General features: G+C 35.9%; 1 protein-coding gene across 7 annotated transcripts in view; it reads right to left on the bottom strand.

Moving 5' to 3' along the window:
• The window catches only part of LOC111504582 (uncharacterized), a 377,607-nt gene that overhangs the window by 23,346 nt on the left and 334,177 nt on the right, over positions 1-20,084 (bottom strand). Inside the window, exons 4-5 of one of the 7 annotated variants that reach the window (XM_074182055.1) lie at positions 11,921-12,162; positions 11,438-11,818 (exon numbers count right to left, since the gene is read on the bottom strand). The exons of 4 other annotated variants lie outside the window; for them this stretch is intronic. In XM_074182055.1, coding sequence (XP_074038156.1) covers positions 11,618-11,818; positions 11,921-12,162 — 443 coding nt within the window. In that variant the 3' untranslated portion in view covers positions 11,438-11,617. Of the gene's footprint in view, positions 1-11,437; positions 11,819-11,920; positions 12,163-16,257; positions 16,563-20,084 lie in introns of those variants that run through there. 2 more of the 7 variants (XM_023159185.2, XM_023159180.2) reach the window with 2 other exon arrangements.

Here is a 20,084-nt window from a genome sequence, read left to right on the forward strand (position 1 = left end):
CCAACAATCAAATTTCCACATTCCTCCGTTCTCCTAAGGACAAAATTGTCAATGAATCCCAGGGTATAGAGGAAATTCCATGCTCCGATCGCGATAGAACATATGTAGGCCAGACCAACAGACGTGTGCCATGTAGGGTATATGAACATCAACTTGCTGTCCGGAAATCAGACCCATCCTCAGCCGAAACGTCAAAGACAAAACTATATATATATATATATATATATATATATATATATAATATATATATATATATATATATATATATATATATATATATATACATGTGTGTGACTGTGTGTTTCTTATGCTCGGCAATGTGGACTTCCATGGCCTCTTAGTTTCGCCGATATAGGATTTGCAGCACTCACAGGGTATCCGGTAAATAAATTCTTGGAATTCTTGGAATCGCAGCCCGCGTTTGTTGATCTGGTTTTCGTGAGGATGCTACGGATAGTGTTTCTGGATATGAAGCAGGTTCTGATGTTGTACTTGGACCCAATTCTTCTTATTCTTTCCTTGTGATGCACTTTTCGGAACCTTTGGTATAGTGATAAATATTACTGGAGTTTTTTCCCAACACCAAACAGTTATTTCAACATCTCGATACGTGTTTCGATCACCAAGTGATCATCCTCAAAAGTAAGATCCTTTCCGACAATCTTTTGACGTAGGGAAGGGCAAGCACTGGTTCTGATGGTTTCTCTTCCTTGAGAGGCTGTTGCTGTCTTCTAGGCAAAATTTGTTCCATCATTACTTGGGACTAATCCGTTGAATATCTTTTCGATGATGCCTAGTTCCTTCTCCAGACCTTCCTTCGTATTACAGAGCCCGAAAGCACGATTCACTAGACTCGCTAGAGTTTAGTGAATCGTGCTTTCTGCCTTTTGGGTTTTCGGTATACATATGTTTCATACTCAGTGTTGGTCATTTTCACTAATACGTCCAAGAATGGCAATTCATTGTGGATTTTCTTCTTCATCACCTTCCCAATTGATAACACCTTCCATTTCAATCGCCTATATATCTAAATCACGTTTTTGTACTCGACTTTAACTTATTGTCTCATTAGACAGAGATCAATGGAAAAAATATATTATGTTTACTCACGTGATGAATATAGAGAAAATGATAATTACAAAAATAGTGATACCAAAAGTATAATAATGATGAATCTTCATTAGCATAATATTCAACTCATAAAAACGTCTCGTAGTTTTTTCTTCCATTCGTTTTGTAATCTATATTAGTTCAAAGGACCAAATTTATTCACAATTCAGGTGTAGTATTTATTCACAACGTATACAACGTATACAGATTACAAATAATATTACAAATAATAATTACAATTTAATAATAATACAAAATTAATAATGATATATAAATATTCCTTATCCCCATTCATATATTGTCTTCCATAATTTCCATAATTCAATTTTTTTCTGTTTATCATTTGTGATATTTCAAAACAAGTAAAAGACGAATCAATTCGATAGGAAGAGTGGAACCACTGACGTGAAATGAATCAGAAGAAAATACTTTTTACACACCAGAATAAAAACACTGTATCCCGACGCGTGTTTCGCTAATCGGGTTAGCATCATCAAGAAGTATGCATTTTCTCTAATGCCATAGGAACGTAATTTTTGTAACAGCCTTTAATGACACCCAGTATCGAAAGCTTTCGAAATATCGACAAAAATATATAGCAATGGACTTCTGAAGTCAATAGATTCATCTTAATTGAAAGGAAATGTATTTGTCAGGATTTATTAATTCATGGGAAAAAAGTTATATGTACAAGATCTACACATATTTGTTGAGAGTTTATTTTGAAAATAATCGCTTTTTTTCTTTTTTTGGAATTTTCCCACATTTTTTGTATGAAGAGAATTAGAATGCCAAAAAGCTCTTTTCCCAATAGAGTCATATTGTTAATGCGCGTATAGCTCCTTCTGTAGACTTAACCTATCGAAAACCATATAGACTGTTAGAAGTAGTATAAACTAATGCGAACAGAATCCATGAACGTATCATTGAAGGTGTCTTCCGCAGAAGCAGGCGAAACGTTTGGTAGGTACTTCAGGATCCATCCGACCACGGCCTACCAGCCCGGATTTTGTTCTAACCATCACTCCGGCTGTGATAGCATATTTATCCGGTCAGAGTAGACTTCCGAGGGTACAAAAATTCGCATCCAGCTCAAAGTTGGTAGGACTGTTCAAAACACCTCATCGATCCGAGACTTGGGAAAGAATTATTCGGGATCAAAGGTCATAAAAAGGGTTTTCCGCGATTTTCAGCAAAACGGGTCAGTTTCATCAGAGAAAAAACAAGCATTGTAGATCAGATAATTTTATCTATGGAAAATATTGAAATATTTTTTCCTAAGAGCCACCGTTTCGGAGAAAGGGTTGTTTGCAATCGTCATAATATGCACACGTTTCCACGCCACTTTTGTGAAAGAATATGTAGTGCTAAGTGTGGCTGCAAAAAAAGTTGGAATGTTTTATTCTCTAAAATGTACAAATTGTGCGGTTGTGCTCCAATATTGAATCCACAGTCGTATCCACAAGACGATTGTGGCTACTAACAATCGAAACGTCGTTTCGATTGATTGTTCAATTTTCAATTGTTGCTGGTATTTTATTTTATTGTTATTTCAGTTTTTTTGCTTGATTTAATTGGTATTATTGTAAGTAATCTTTTTTAATTTTATTGATTCTTTCAGGGATTTCAAATCATTTCATTTCATATTATACAATGGACGTCCAAACTTATGAAATTCACTACCAAACATTGCCAACCACCTTAAAACAACCCTATCAATTTTGAGCTGGATGTGAATTTTTGTACCTTGACCTTGTACCTTATCTTCTCTGAAACCTTGGAACCTTTGCTACATTTGAGATCTGATAAATTGATTGTTAATTCCAAACTTCAATTTTACCGCCTTTTAAAAAAAGAGATATGATAGGTAAACTTTCAATGATTCTGGAGAAAAACCTGAAATGAAACACTCATTTTTCGATATCCAAAACTTTTATACTAAACATATGAAATACAATAGCTATTTATGATATGAGTGTCAAACTCACTTTCAACACAAATATCATACAAAGATTTCTGTACAACTGTCCTGTTTTCATAATAAAATAGAATAATTTAATATTTCTATAAAAACACTATTTTCATGTGTCAGGTGACGCCGAATCACCTGGTTATCAACAAACAGTATTGTTTATAGCTCACGGGTTTTATTTAAAGTCAGATTAAAAGTTCTTGCTGGTGTTTAATGTCTTGCAAAATGAAGAACAATAGTGAGGAATTGTGTGTTTCTGACAATATTGAACAGGCTGCAAAAAGAGCTTTAATTGAATTGTTACCAGAAAAATCGGCTCAACAGTACGACATCGTATATTTTAATTTATTTAGTTGGTGTAGACTCAAAAAGTCAAAGGAAATTTCAGCGAAACCGTCTTCTTAGCCTTTCTAAAAGAGAAATCAAAAATATGGAACTCGTCATCTTAGTGGAGCTAGTTTTAAATAATAAAGTTAAAAATGGTGTTAAAACAAGCAAATATTTCAAGATATTAGCATTCTCAAAGCGAAAAACTGAAAGTTATAGGCCCAAAAAATCAAAAACTTTTACGTTTGAACAAGTCCAGAGGTTCATAAATGAAGCGCCAGATGAAAAATAGTTGATGATAAAAGTTGCCACTATTTTCGGAATATATGGAGCCTGCTGGTGTGAAGAGCTATGCCATTTATTAATAGAAGACATTAAGTGAATGGATAAATCATTAATTGTTCAAATTCTAAATACAAAAACGAAAATAGGCCGTTCTTTCCGCATTGTTGGAAAAAACATTGACTATATTAATAAATACGTTGCATTACGCCCTTCTGTTATCAATCATCAACGTTTTTCTGAAATACTCAAATTATACATGCAGTGCCAACCTAGTTGGTATAAACACATTTGCCAAAATGCCCTCTACCATTGTTGAGTTTCTGATTCTCCCGGAACCAAAGGAATATATAGGTCACTATTTCAGAAGGTATTATGCTTCTTTGCTAGCAGGAGCAAATATAACGGATATTGAGAAGCAAGGATGATGGAAGTCTATAACAGCAGCTGAGGGTTACATCGATGAATCTATTTCTTATAAAAAGGATATTGCTGAGAGAATAATCCCAACAGCTAGCTCCTGTGTTACAGCATCGTCCTCTTCACTTCAAGAATTAAATGTTAATGCCCATGAAATTGTCAACTCAGTTAGCTCAAATATATTATAAGGCTCATCAACATCGCAAGGTATTAATATCAGCAGATGTTCTAATTGTACTTTTCATATAAATATTCATAAATAATAATAATGTAATTAATGTATATAATATAGTTGTAACAGAATTCAATTGTATCTATATCTATTGCTCATAATAGAACATTCTTGAAAATTTAATAATTATGTTTTGACTATTGCTATTTGGTCGTGTTAAAAATACTTTTAACACTAGCGTTGAATACTTTTGACAACCTTTAATAATTTCACTTTTAATGACAGTTGTACAAAAAATAAGTTATCTCGTCAAGAGAAGTCAAGGTTGGATGAAACGAGTCAAAAGAATGAATGCCCTATATTTTTAGGTTATTTTATGTTTTCAAGCAATCTGGAATTAATTTCATAGACGTCCCTTTGATAACGTTTCGCTTCATTGATCATTATTTTGGAAATGTATTTTGCCATCCTGTTAATGAATTTACTTTAAGGGATACTGCGAAAATTCCCGTGCCATTTCAAGAAAGTTTTAAATAACATCACTTTCAATTCATTTTGAAAAACTAATTGAAATATCACTTTGTTATCCAATCTTTTTCAATCAGTTCTTCTACTGACGTTGACAAGTTTGGGTATCAATTGTTTGAAAGATTTTGAAGGAGGCAGATGGTTATGACAGTATATGGCTTCAACTTTTTTTCCAAAGCTAATCAAAATTGCACGACACCTGGTTTTGTTGCTGGAAGCACATCTCCACCTTGTCTTCACCCCTTTTACATTTTGTCGGTGCATTACGTAGATGTAATTTTCGAACACTATTTTGGGATACTTGATTCCTGGGGTGAAATATATCACATCTGAAATTGAAACCGTTATATTGTTTTTGATATAGTTGAATAAAATCAGTTAGTTGAAATTTCAACAGTTGCATGGAATGGAGGAAATAATGTTTTTTATGTTTGAGGTGTACACTATTTAAAAATAAGTTTTCTCCCGGTCCAGACCAATTATCTTCTGAAACCATAAAGGCCATAACAAACCACATTTTGGAACCTTTAGTACATAATATAAATTTATGGTACTTAACAGGTAGTATTCCACAGCAATGGAAAAAGTGTATACACCTATTTTCAAATCAGGTAACCCTAGTTTACTACATTATTACAGACCAATATCTCAAAATATTAATTTTGCCAAACTATTTGAACAATCTGTTAAAAACAAACTCATCTCGTTTTCTGAGAAAAATAAAATTATTAACGATAGATAATTTGGATTTATTAAAAATTCCAATACCGAAATTGCTATGAATGACCTCTTTCATAAAATTATTACCGACATGGATAGATCTTCCAAATGTCTGGCAATATTTCTAAACATAGCGAAGGCCTTTGACATAATATCACATAATGAACTAATAGAGAAATTCCAGAACTAAGGTATAAGAGGGTAGGCACTGGAACTAATAGTAAACCATCTCTCCAACAGATCGCAGAAAGTTAAAGTAGGAGATGCAGTAAGTGAATCACTTAATATCACTGTTGGTGTTCCACAAGGGACAGTACTGGGTCCAATACTGTTCCTAGTGTACATCAATAACGTATCTAGTATTCAAGATTTTCAAGGACATTTTGTTTGCTATGCTGATGATACGGTTTTAGTTTTTACAGAGAAATCTTGGGACCAAGCTTACCATACTGCTAAAAACGGCATCAAAAAAGTTAAAAAGTGGATGGACTATCATCTGTTAAGCCTGAACACAATGAAAACTAAATATATGGCATTCTCCCCAGCACATGCCCATCTCTGGAGAGAACTGATTCTATTAAATCAGTCATTGCTGTCATTGTTGACAAACACCTTAGATGACACGAACATTACTTACGTCACAAAAAGGGTGATAAGATCACTCATGAATAGATTCTACACTCTTCGAGATGTATTAAACAAAAAATGTAATAACTTTTTATACTTCTATGGTAGAATCAATTATAAGATACAGCATTCTCTCTTGGGATGCATTTTTAAATCAACAATAAAAACTTTACAAAGTGCACAAAACACAATTTCAAAAATAGTTCTGAAGAAAAACAGAAACTACTCTACCAATCTTTTGTATGAGGACACAAAAATATTCAATGTAAGATCTCTTTACATGTATCGTTGCTTAATATGGTCTCAAACGAATTACCAAAATTCCCGAACAACAAGAGGTGTTACAAATACACAGTTTACATACAGTTCCCTTAATGCATAAAACTTTGACTCAAAAATCAGTTTATTTTCATGGACCCAAATTGTATAACCTTCTCCCAAATAATATAAAAGGACTAAAATGTGCCATAAGATTCAAAAGAGAAGTAAACAATGTTTCAATGGAAAATTACAATATTTTCAATATATTCTAAGTGAACAATAATTTCCCAATTGCTAACCCGCACAAAAACACCCATAGGTTGTAAACTATACGCCTGTTTTGAACAGGATCATTATTCTATCAATTGTTCCACTCCTCTCATACACAAGCATTATGAAAGCCTAAGATGTGTATAAAACAAGTGAATCGGATGCATTCTATGTACAACTAATCCACGATATATTATTAGAATAGGAATATGATCCTTCAAAGGATAACTTTCAGAAGACAGGCATTAAGTTGCCTAACTGAAACTATCACTAGAGGAATCATATTAAACAAAACGTAAAAAAAAAATATTAAACAAAATGTAAAAATGTATTTCCAATCCTGAATTGAATAAATTGAAATTTAAGTTAAAACGAACTGTTATATTGGTAAATGTTTTCACTATTTATATTTTTTATAAATGAATAAGCGGTGATGCTACAGTTGAAATTCCTCGTATTACTTCGACGAGAATTGCAAAAGAACTGGATATAACTCATACTTAAATTACATCAAGAACTCTGTGGAAGGAATTATGCCACTACAGTTCACTTGGAGAACCAATTTTTTTGTTTACTTTTTGTTCAGTAACAAGGCAACATTCAAAAGTTAAACGAGTTCTGTTCAAAAAATAAGATGAATTTTCATTGTTTTTCAGAAATTATTGATTTGTTCATCAATTTCTATTCTGTTCCCTTGAAAGTAGTCTCCCTCAGATATAAAACACTTGTGCCCTCATTTAGTCAAATCTCGATCGTCTTAAGAAACCGTCCTTTCCGAGGTCCCTTCAATTTTGGTAACAGGAAAAAGTCAAGGGGGGACAAATCTGGTGAATAAGGTGACTGAGGCTTAATTACAGTATTGTTTTCCGGCGAAAAATTACGAACAAGCAATGACGAGTGAGCAGGTCCATTATCGTGAAGCAAAAGCCATGAAATGTTTTTCCACGATACCGAACGTTTTCTTTTTATTGCTTCTCGCGGCGCTTACCTTCGTTATAACACTCCTGATTGACCGTACGAACAAAACGTGTCAACATAAATACAGCTTACGAACTAGTCATCGGTGAACCGTCGGGATAAATAGACCTCTGAAGAAGCCAGCCACTCGTGCTGGCGGAAGGTTAGGATACAGTTTCAAACCAAGATGGCCTTCAAACCCGAACGAAGATCATAACATTCTTGATGGTAAGCAAGTTATGGAACACTACATCTTTCGCAGATCTCCAAGTGTCGACTGATTTGGAATAGTCTCATTTATTTAAGGTATTCTTTTGGAAAAAAATAAATTAAAAATATTGGTCCAGATTTTTTTTACCCTTGGATGGAAAAAGTGCCAGTCACGAATTTGGTTGAAACATTTTCTTATTCCATGTGAAGGGATAGTAGATATATGGTATTGATTCGACTCATTTTTGGATAGAAACTATCGAACCATCCGGTGTTTACCCTATATTATTGACAACAACTCTTGATATCCCAACAGAAAGGTTTATCAGCACTCAACAGAATTAAAACAGGATGGTTGGCCATCATCAGCATGATGTAGCTGCAAGGATGGGCAATACTTGGTTGCGTTAAATTTATAGTAAAAAACATCAAACATCTAACTTATAGATTTATTATATTACCCAATTTACATTATATGAAAACTAGTTGCAATACTTACCTACCTATTTTATAAAAAACCTTTTTTTTTCAGAATCACTAAGATGAACATTGAATTCTTGTTTCTACGCAGGTAAATCTCTCGACAAGTGTTTTTTCAGAACTGCTGAATAAAAGCTTGTACTCAAAAAATGTTGTGTTACTATTTTTTTTTTAATATTTCTTGTTATCGAAATTACTTATCCTCCACCAGAACAAAAATTTTGTCTCTTGCCGAGCGTTTCGCTAACCGAATAAGCTTCATTGAAAAATGACTAAAAGTACCTCTTACAGCTTTGTTTTTGTTTCTATATGCACCTAGACGGTGGATCATCACCATGTTAGAATTGTTCCTACCACTGTCAGATATATCCCTGACAGCTCCCACCATTGCCAACTACAGAAAAATGGAGGAACTACATGTGTTTGTTCATAGGCTAGTTACGTTCCCTTTGTAACGGGTATCCTTCAAGCATAGTGGATAAGTGAATTAGAAAGAGAAAATTTATATTGTGCTTTCGTAAATCATCGACTTTTCAGAAATATGAAGAGAATGTGGATGAGATCTCATTCTCAAAAGGCCATTGTACGTACTCTCACCTAAGTACAAGCAGAAACTAGGTAGAGATTGGGTATCAGTCATGTAGTAAATAAGTAACAATAACAAAATAATAAGAATTAATTGAATGAACCTGCAAGGTAATGATTCGTCTAGAAGCATTTTAAAACATTAACATATCTGTGAAAAGTAGTTTTAGTCAATTCCTGAGGATGCTACTTGGTTAACGAAACGCGCGCGTTGAGAGAAAGCATTTTTTATGGCGAGGAAAACGTGTTTTCAATAGGTTCATTTCACGCCAAATCATCCCTAACCTATGCCAAATTATAACTCTTCAAAATTGATTTGGATGCAATCTTGTTTTCCGCCATTTTGAATTGTCTCTTCAATTGTTTTATTTGATATCAACATCATAGGGGTTTATAAGAAATATAGTTCACCATCTTCAGGAGTCCGCCGTATGCGGGTGCATAAAAAAATAACCCGGCAAATTAGGCAGTCTGCTATATTGGATTTAGAGTGAAGTCATGTTATTGTTTTTTTCAGCACAGAACATTTCATGCCCATATCACGAGGGTACATAAAAAACTAGTTCGCCATCTTGTGCAGTCCGCCACGTTAGCTGTAGAATGATGTCAATTACCTAACCATGTATTGTTATCCAAATTGAACGTTTATTCGAAATTTCAGGTCAATCGATTGAGGATGAATGCTTCAAAATTCAGTTTCGAAATTTGACCCGAACATAACTATCTGGAATGAAAAGTCTCGGGCCTAAAACACAGGTGGCGCTAGTGTTATTGCATTCACCGCTCTTTCAGTTAGTACTAACCTTCAAAAGGAAGTTGATGAAATTTCATGATATTCTACTCATGAATTTGTGAGTTATTGTGCCAAGACTGACACCACTTTTGTTATTTTCAAAACAATGGATCGAAAACAATTTCGGGTTTTGAATTTACACTGCTTCTTGGTGGGAAAAATACCGATCAATCTTAGTAATGACTTGGAAGGGTTAAAAGGCTCTTAGATATCAATGATAGTCTAGTTCTTCCGATGGACTTCCCCAAAATATCCAGATTCTGGAAGTTCAATCGACTCATTCGATCTACCTACTGCTTGGATTCACCATTTCAGAAAAGTTGTCAAGATAACAAAGCTCTTTCTCTCTAAGTTAATGGACGTTGCTTCCCACTCGGGCGCATTTGTCCAGGCTCCTCGTATTAAATTGACTTCAATTTGAAGCTTCGTCGGGGGCGCAGCGGTCTTGCTCGAAGCAATGCTGCCACCCCTTTTTTGTCACACTTTCAATAATAAAAAAACAGAACTTTTTTATTATCGCCTCTTGCTCCGAAGACCTTTTGGTTTTCCACAATCTTCATACCAAATATTGGATTATAAACATACGAGTAGCTGTAGAGAAGAGCTTTAGAGATTGCCAAGAATGTAAAAATCGGAATCACAAACCTCTTTTTCCAGAAATGGGTTTGTTGCCTCCCGAGCGTTTAGGAGCATTTTCTTTCCCGTTTCCATACGTTAGAATTGACTTTTTTGGTTCCATGGCTGTTGCAATAGGAAGAAGAGTAGAGAAACGAAACGTCGTACTCTTTTCTTCTCTCACGCTCCTGCAATCCATATTGAACTATATTTGCTATCCGACGTAGACGTCAGCCAAAGGAGACTATAACAGATAACGGGACCAAATTTGTCGGAGCAGAATGTGAACTAAAGGAATGCTTTTAAAGCTCAGATCAGAAAGAGATTTCAGAAGAAGTCACATCTGAAAATATTTGACAATTTAACCCTTCAGGAGCTGCACACATTGGTGGATTCTGGGAAAGAATGATAAGATATATTAAAATAGCTCTGAAGATCAGTTTGAAATCCATTAATCCAAAAGAAGAGGTTTTGATAACCTTGATGAGTAAAATTGAATAGATTAATAATTCAAGGCCCTTGACACACATACTGGTCGATCCCAAAGAGCCATGAAAGGTCCTACAGACTAAAAAAAAAAAAGAATTCGATGTTTTCGAAGCATTCCATGGCATACAACCACAAGTTCTCGAATTTAAACGATACGGAAATTTTGCACTATGCAAGGAATGGCTACAAACTCAATTATTTAGAATCCTTGGAAATTCACAAGAACAAACTTTGCGGGGCAACCTGTTAAATGATCAGATCGATTCAATTTACTCACTTCATTACTCAAATTGTAAATTTAGGTACTCAATGAAACCAATTACCTCTATTATTACCTACAGGGGTGCCATATAAGGGTTAATTTAATAAACCATTGTTAGTTTAACGTATAAGTTTGGAAATATCCTTATAGGAAGAAACTGCAGTAACGTTAGTTACAAAAAAAGTGATAAAACGCATATAAAGTTTCAATTCTTACCACGTAATAACGTCTACATCCATCAATTTATACATACAAATATTGCGAGTTAAATAAAAGCTTGCGAAAAGGACCAAGAATATACAGAGTAATCAAATGAAGCGAGCGGCATATCTGGTTAGAAAATATACCATCTGAATATTTTCATTACCTATGATTTATTGATACAAGGTATTCATAAAAGTATTGCGTTTCCGCTATCTCAAGTAATAACTGAAAGAATAATAAAAAATAATAAGGGAACGTTCTATTTTTTATTAATTTTTTTTTCAGAACCTCTAATAATAGTAAACTTCTGGGGTATCAGATTCAAGTCAGGAGTCAGTAATGGTGGATGGTGGTTGTGGGATCGCATCGATTGCACAGACTTTCCAGATGTATATAGAAAAGCACCGCATCTGGATTTATCGCAGGATATGCATCTCCATCTAGTTTTATTTTGTTTTCGCCAATGCATGAAGTAGAAGTAACCATCCAATAGGATTTTTGGATGTTTTCTTCCGGGGCAAAAATATAGTGTTTCTGAAAAAAAAAATTGATATGACGTAAATGATATTTTCTTCCAAAATTGAATAAAACACTGAAATGATAAAATTATTCGGCATACTATTTTATTTGTCTTACAATCTTAAACTTTTGAGGAATAACAGTCAAATCAGAATTTGTTGGCGGGGGGTCATGATTATGAGTATGTAAGGCCTTCACGACTTTACCAAAAGTATATAGTGTTGCCCCACATTTGATTTTATCAGAATTCATGCTGCACCTCCATCTAGATTTTCCCTGTTTCTGGGAGTGTATGGTGTAGCAGTAACCGTCGAGAAAAATCTTGGGGTACTTTCTTCCTGGACAGAAATATACGGTCCCTGAAAAAATTTTCACATATTTATTCACACTTATATAAACCACGTTTTTTATAGAACATTAACCCTATACAGAATTATCTCACCCATTTTACTTTATTATCATTATACCAAAACCTTCTCATTTTTATGGTTCACCATAATTCATATTTCTTTGGGACTCTTTGAGTTCGATTGAATCCCCATATTGAAAATTTTCAAGATGGTTTCCAGAGATTCTAAAAGCTATATCAGGAAATGGTAACCATTTCATGAGTAAACTAAAAAACTTAATATATATATATTAATATATATATACATTTTTTTTGAATGATGCAACTAATTTTCGTTTATTTCAATATTAAATTTTACAAAAAAGGATTTGAAGCTTTATATCGTCTATTAATTATCTGCGAGCGCTTTCGACAGTTGGTAGTACTGTCATCTTCTAGGCACTCCTCAAACTGAACTTGTCATCCTGTCGTCTGCCTCTTTATACGGTCACAGCGTCTCAACTCAGGTATTTCAGGTACTTTAGGTAAATTTGCCTGTATTTGTACTGCATCCGGTACTCTTCTTTGTGTCAGATCTTCTCTAGGAATGTGTATGGTTTTGTTTAATATATTGAATGTGAGGTCTTGTTGTGTTTTGATTTGTACTTGTTCCTCGATAAGTGATTTATGAGTGTTAAATTTATGGATGTTCAAGTTTTCCCAAATGTCCATGCGGTTTCCCTTGTTGACTAGTTTCATGAGTTTTATGTTCTCTGGTGGGGGGAAATTATGTTTGTTTTGTATGGCGTGTGTTGCGAGGTTTGATTTATATACTATTGGATTTATGTATGCCTTTTTGTACTCATTGTACCTTTGGATTAGTTTTTTCTTGGTTTGGCCGATATAGAATTTGTTGCAGTCCAAGCATTGTATACTGTATATTCCGTTTTGGTCTATGTCTATGAAAAAGAAAAAGACAAAGACCAAAACGGAATATACAATATACAATGCTCGGACTGCAACAAATTCTATATCGGCAAACCTGATGCAATACAAATACAGGCAAATTCACCTAAAGTACCTGAAATACCTGAGTTCTCCGACCGTATAAAGAGGCAGACGACAGGATAACAAGTTCAGTTTGAGGAGTGCCTAGAAGATGACAGTACTGCCAACTGTCGAAAGCGCTCGCAGATAATTATTAGAAGTGTGTATGATACATATCAAAAATGAAACAATTCGTGGACACAACACTCATAAAAGGGGAGCAAACCGCGGACACGTGTTTCTGGCTATTGGCCTCATCAGCGCGGTGCAGCCAAGTGTAAAGATAGGCAATACTTGTTTGCCCCGAAAGCAGGAAACAACACATACGCACGAAGTCAACAACAGCCTGGGAATTCTAGGTCTTCTAACTGAAACCACAAATGTGCGGTCGGCTCCTGTTGGCGGTATACCGGTGGCTCAATATCAACAAGGCGTCTCGTCCTTATGAAGTACCCGTCATCGTACTTAAAATGAACTCGCACCAGTAGGTATTTTGTAGACTTTTCAACCTGTCTTACAAAGAAAGGGTTTTTCCTTCTTGTCGGAAGATTGCTCGCGTTCATCCTATTCCCAAAAAAAACTTCCAAATAACTGTAGACCAGTGGCTTTGCTTTCAGTGATGTCAAAAATCATGGAGAAAGTCGTAAACCACCATATCCTCAAATATTTTGAAGGTTTCAAAATCTTGAGCGATCATCAATGGCTTTCGGAAACAAAAATCAAGAGGCGATCGTATGTCACCCATATTTGGAATAACGCAATCGAGAAACATGGAGAGTCAAGAGATTTTTCGCTTGATATTTCTAAGGCCTTTGACTGTGTATGGCGTGGGGGTTTCCTGGCCAAACTTCGATTCTATGGCTTGTTGGATCATTTTTGTGTACGGCTCTCCAGTTTCCTGAAAGAACGTTCCCTGCAAGTGACCATCGATGGATATCTCTCGAATACTTTTACTATCAACAATGGTGTTCCCCAGGGATCCATATTGTCTCCAAACCCCTCTTTTCATTGTATATCAACGACTTATTGAAAAAAAAACAGAATCCAATATATTGCTTTGGTGACGACAGAACACTTTTCTCGTCATTTCATTTGGATTCCAGGACATCGGCTGCGGATGTACACACCTCAGCAACTTTTGATGCTTCATAATCAAACCTGCTTTGGAGTTTTGTTGTTATGTATAGAGCTCCGCCCCTAGGCATACCCTGAAGCTGCTGGATTCCATCCAGAAAAGAGCCACCCGCTTGATTGGAGACGCGAACATCACTTGTAGCCTTGATAGTCTGGAACGTCGAAGAAAGATTGGAGATTTGTCTCTCTTCTATACATACTTTCACGGGAAGTGTTCAAGTGACTTGGCACATTTGATGCCACCAAGAGCGGTACATATCAAAAATACGAGATGGACTGTGGCTTCTCATGGTTTTGCGGTTCAACTCAGTACACCTCGAACTTCATTGTTTGAGAACTATTCTATTTGGAGAACACCGTTTATGTGGAACACACTTCTTGAGAACTTCTGATTAACGGAAAGCAGATTTTAAACAGAATATTCCAAATGGATTTAATCTGCAGCGACACCAATCCAATGTGAATCTCTATTTCCGCACAAGCCAGCTCTCGAAGACCAATAAGGATTTTCTTGTGGCGCTCGTGTTTTGTTTTTTAAAAAACTCTTTTGAGAGTTTGGTGTTGGATTTTCCATTGTCTCTCATCTCACTGCAACGAAGCCGACTACTTGTTTTGGTGAGTGATCTTTCAGGTCAGTTGACAAAAATGAAACTCTGGCAAATGCTGAAAATCTGATCCGGTCTGCAGCAGAGCAGAAACATAGAATGTGCTCTTCTACCAGGGCCTGAGTTTCCTTGTGAAGAATATTCGCCTTTACATCTGACATTTTCCTCAATTCAGTGAGGACCTGATCAGGTAGATGAGCAAGACAAATGTGTCGTTTCGGAAACAGGTCTCCCATGACTCAGTTCAGGAAAACACTTCCACATGAGTGCAGAGTACCAACTGCTCCTTCCAGACATCCAATTAGCAAACGCTCTCGTGATTTTGTCAAGTAAGATTCATACCGGAATGTATGTTTCTGGAATCGCACTTGTAGATCATCTACTGGAATATCATCTACATCAGTCGTAATGGCATACTGAAGACATGTCGGGTGTTCAAGATGCAAGATTCCCACGTTAATGCCTGCCTAATAAGGACATATGTACGTCAGTACTTTGATGCAAGACGGATTTATAAGATATCCTGCTCTTGGGGAGACGATAGGTCGTTTCTTGGCTACACAACCAAGTCTCCTGGAGTTGCTCTTGATCCGATGTTACTAGAAGGACAGTTGAAGTCATATAGTCGATGTTCATCTCCTCTATATGCTAGGGGTTGGATACTTTGGCTGCATCATAATCCGTGAAAGGTCTGACTAGTAGCTAAGGATACCAGAATAGTACAAAAATATTGTGGAGATACATTGATCCTATTGATTTTTTAAGATATAAATGAACAGAACTTTTTTGATGTTATGTTGAAAATACTTCAAATGGACTCTGACAGTGGTAAAAATGGATATACAAGTTCGTTCAATCTCACACTTAGAGGTCTTAATATTTCACTAGTTTAATTTTTGACACAGGAAAAAATATACTATGAAGACACCCTTTCATATTCTCGCGTTTTGTTTTCAAACCATTGATACATTTCGGAAGCTATTAGTCTGCACATTTTGATACCAGTCTGGGATTGAATTCAGAAAATTCTTAGTGATTATCATCAAGAGGTATATAAAAAAATCTTACACAAATTCTAGTGGAACGTAATTCAATGTTCGTCGTGGCATTAGTCAAGACATAAATCGTATTTTAATAACTGTTTTCAAATACTTGACCATACTATTTCTAGGAAACCTTTCTACAGTTTTTCAAATCTGAGCCGTTTTCACGTTATAAAAGAGTAGAGAACGTTTCTCACATTTATGTGTCTTGTATGCTATCGTTTTCAAAATATTCAGGGAAGCTGTTTAAAAATATATTCTCTAATTTGAAATAAAACAATCGACTTTGGCCATCCATTTATTACTTTTAAATCAGATATGAATTTCGGCAAAGTTCTTTCTGTAAGGTCCTCTTTTGATAATTGTTACATTTTGCGAGATCAATTTCTCATGATCTATTTCTTTAATTGTGAACGAGTGGTTATGTTCATTTACAATTTCGACAGTTCTTCCATACGTGTAAAGAAAGGACCGACATTTACTCCTTCCATAATTTACACAGGTCCATCTGGTTCGGCCTTTGTTGGTTCGGTGTATTTTGTATTCATAATTGTTCGCTATTATTTTTGGGTATTTATATCCTCTTCCAACATATATAATGTCTGAAATGATTAAGTAAATATGAGAATAAATATAATCGTTTTGTAACCGGCCCCACTTTATGTATAAAATTGTAAAATTCTTTGTATCGATAGAATTGGATTAAATAACAATGAAAATTCAAAGGTCCATATTAAAACAAATTGCCCACATTCGTATAAATGAGAACGATGTTCTATGACAATTAATGAAGTATGTGAATATTTATAAGAATAATCCAATTTTAACTTCTTCAATTCTCTGAATGATATAGAGACTGAGGTACAAGAAGCTATGAATCGAGTGCAAGAGTGCATTTGTGTCATTTAAGGAGAGATAAAATGATGAGACAGCTATCTATATCGAAAAAGCGTCAATTTTTTTCAACTCCAAGTTTACGCAACCTATGTATGGGTAGCAAAAAGGTGTCATCTGGAGGAGTTTTATTTCTACTATTGAGGAACCTTGTAATGGAAAGGTTACTTCGTCTTCTGAACTATAATAGCTATAAGGATAGGTGAAAAGTGAGTGGATCTATTCGACCCTCCACCGCAGCCCACAAGGATTTATTATGGCTCACAATTATTCTAAGTCAACCAAATAAACCCAGCTTCTTAACGAAGCCGATTAGTTCATATAATGAGTGATCTTTCAGGTCAGATGGTGAGAGTGGTTTTACCAAACTCTGAAAACCCGATTCGGTCCCCAGCTGGCCAGGCACAAAGTATATGCTCTGCTGTTTCATCATTTTTCGCACAGAGGCGACACACACCCTGTGTTCTGACAGCCCAAGTCTCTGCATATGATTCAGACGACTTGACCTGTGAGAAGGCCTGTTGAACATCGTGGTTAATCCCTGCTGTTTGGTTTCAAGCTTCCCAGGGGAAAAGAACGCCTTGGAAAGAGCCAATCCTGGAAGATTTTGCCAGAAGTCTTCAAAGGTACTGGGATATGCATATGACTCAGTTATCCAGCGGTGTTATTCTTCTAATTTTGTAGACATTATTTACACTGAATAGGAATTCAAGATCTGGCAACGTAAGACTTGTTCCAATATTATCACATTGCTGTAGCCAACTAGAGCTTCACTTAGTTTTATGGCTTTTCAGCAGATTTATTCTGTGGTTCCAAATAGGACCGAAACAATATCTATCAACAAGACAATAATGAAATTAAGAGAAGATATTAAGGAATTGTCGGAGAAGATATTGATATCTAGGTCTAATACTGCACCTGAAACTGACCTCCAACACCATTTGGGAAAAAAGAAAAGCTAGCCAGACGCAGCTACGAAAAAGCATAGTTTTCGTAACCAAACTGTTTGATCTTCCTCTTGAAGATGATCACTTGGTGATCGAAACATGTGTCGAGGTGTTAAAAATAACGGTTTGGTGTTGAAAAAAATCCGGTAATATGTCCTGCATTGGAGAGACGGTAGCCGAATGGGTTGGCGTAAATCAATCAATCGTTAGGTGGAACAGTGTTTCGAGCCGAGATGCCAGATGATCAATTTTCACTGCTTATCGCCAAGCCGTACTTGAAATCTCATTTCAAAAGGTAAGACCTCGCTAATCTTTGGCTCGCAAAAGTTTCGTCTTTTGAATCTTGTCGTTCGTAGGAGGCCGACAGCTGGTTAGCGGATATAAAATCCAGAGCTGCACTGATCGTTTTTTTTTAAATGGCAGAGTTTTTTTTACCAGGTATTTGCAACAATACAGAATAGATTAGAAATGTGGAATAAGTATCAACTCTAACAGGAGCCAGGCGATACTTCTGGCCCGTAGGATGGCGTAACTGAAAGGGTACGTCATCTTTAATGGTCAGGAGATTCCATAGACGAACGAAGCGTGATGCTTGGGTGTCACCATAGACAGAAAACTGGCTCTCGGTTCTCGTCGCCCAACGACTGAGGCTGGTAAAAGTAGCTCCACATAATCTCCATCCTATCACAGAATGCAGCAGTAAATTGGACCTCCAATTGACGTTCCTTTTAATTAAGACTCTCCAAACAAGTGCGTGGAAATGTATAAGACACCAGACCTAAAGGTTCATGAATGTCTATTTACATCATAGACAGTCCCAGATACATTCCCAATATGGCCTAAAACATTCCTAACCATGACCTAAAAGAAACAGAAACTTATGCAGCTGCCGATTTGGAGATGAGCACAAGCAGCTTACAAAAAACAGAAACCGACTCTCAGAGTAACCGACCGACGATTTCACTAAATATAAAAACACACAGATAAACAAGTATACATCCAAGAAACACACATAGACACAAAGAATGTTCGCGACACATACACACCCGTCACTAATCATTCACAAAAAATCATGATCCAAATCAAATAAATATTTTTCTCTCTTCCTAGAAATCGTATGATTTCTCCATTTCTTCCAAGACTCCGGAAAACACATGCTTTTCATGACACCCATTCCAACCATTTTGTTGCCTATACTAGTCTGTACAATGAAAAATGTCCGACCTCAACATAGATAGCAGCACTTGTGAATAAAAGACAGTGTATTTCGTTGTTCAAGCCATTTAGGAAGCGCAGTTTTTGGGTAATAGTCGTTTGAGTGAGTGTAACACCTCGAGTATCGAGCTGTCATTAAATATTTGTTTCTGAAAGGTAATACGCCTACACGAATCAAAGATGAGTTGGATTCTGTATATGGGGACTCTTGCACCATCATTTACTACAATAAAATTATGGGAACCTGAATTTTAACGTGGCCGTGAGAGCTTGGGAGGCGATAAACGTTAGGAACTTCTTTTTGTTCCATTATCTAAAAATTGCGCTCGGAGGACTTTCGTCAAATGAAGAGACAATCATCTTCGTGAACAATTATTTTGCAGAGTGCTATTTGGATGTGTGACAGAGATGTGAACATCGCTGAGAGAAGTGTGTAAGAGTTGAAAGAAGGCTATGTTGAAAAATAAAAAAAATATGAAAAAAATTATTGTATCTTTGTTGGGTCGATAACTTTTCAGTGCACCTTCGTATTCTTCTGGATATTATTCAGGTTGTATATAAATTGTTCGCTTATCGTGATCCAACGATTCACATTTACATAAAATATGACGAGCTGTCTCTATTCCTTTGTGGCATTACCTGCAGCTTAGGTCTTGGTTGTACAACCCTATTATGTTCAGGTACCCTCTTGATGAACAGCATCCAGTGAGTAGCTCTGAAAGTATTCAGAGCCGAAACCTGCTTTGCTGAAGCAGTGAAGTTTTTCAGTGTTTGTTCCAGGGTGTTTTCCCAGTACTCTTCAAGTTTGTTTCTTTGTTTCTTATAGACCCATTTCTCAATATGGTCAAGGATCCATGTCTAGCACATTCGTCAGCTTTTTCTTTGCCCATGATATCTGAGTGAGTATTCTGGCACCCAGTATAAATTTAGTATATTCCCCAGTTCTTCACATTTCCAGACCGGTATCGATGTCACTTTTGGGTTCATCAGAGCCACCAGCTGTCTATGAAAATATTCATCCGCACAATCATAGTAGAGTCATGCAACAAATCATAAAATAGACAATGA

This window comes from Leptinotarsa decemlineata, unplaced genomic scaffold (genome assembly GCF_025532065.1).
Source record: "Leptinotarsa decemlineata unplaced genomic scaffold, Ldec_3_MD MMD2_tig00026328_RagTag_RagTag, whole genome shotgun sequence".
NCBI lineage: Eukaryota > Metazoa > Arthropoda > Insecta > Coleoptera > Chrysomelidae > Leptinotarsa > Leptinotarsa decemlineata.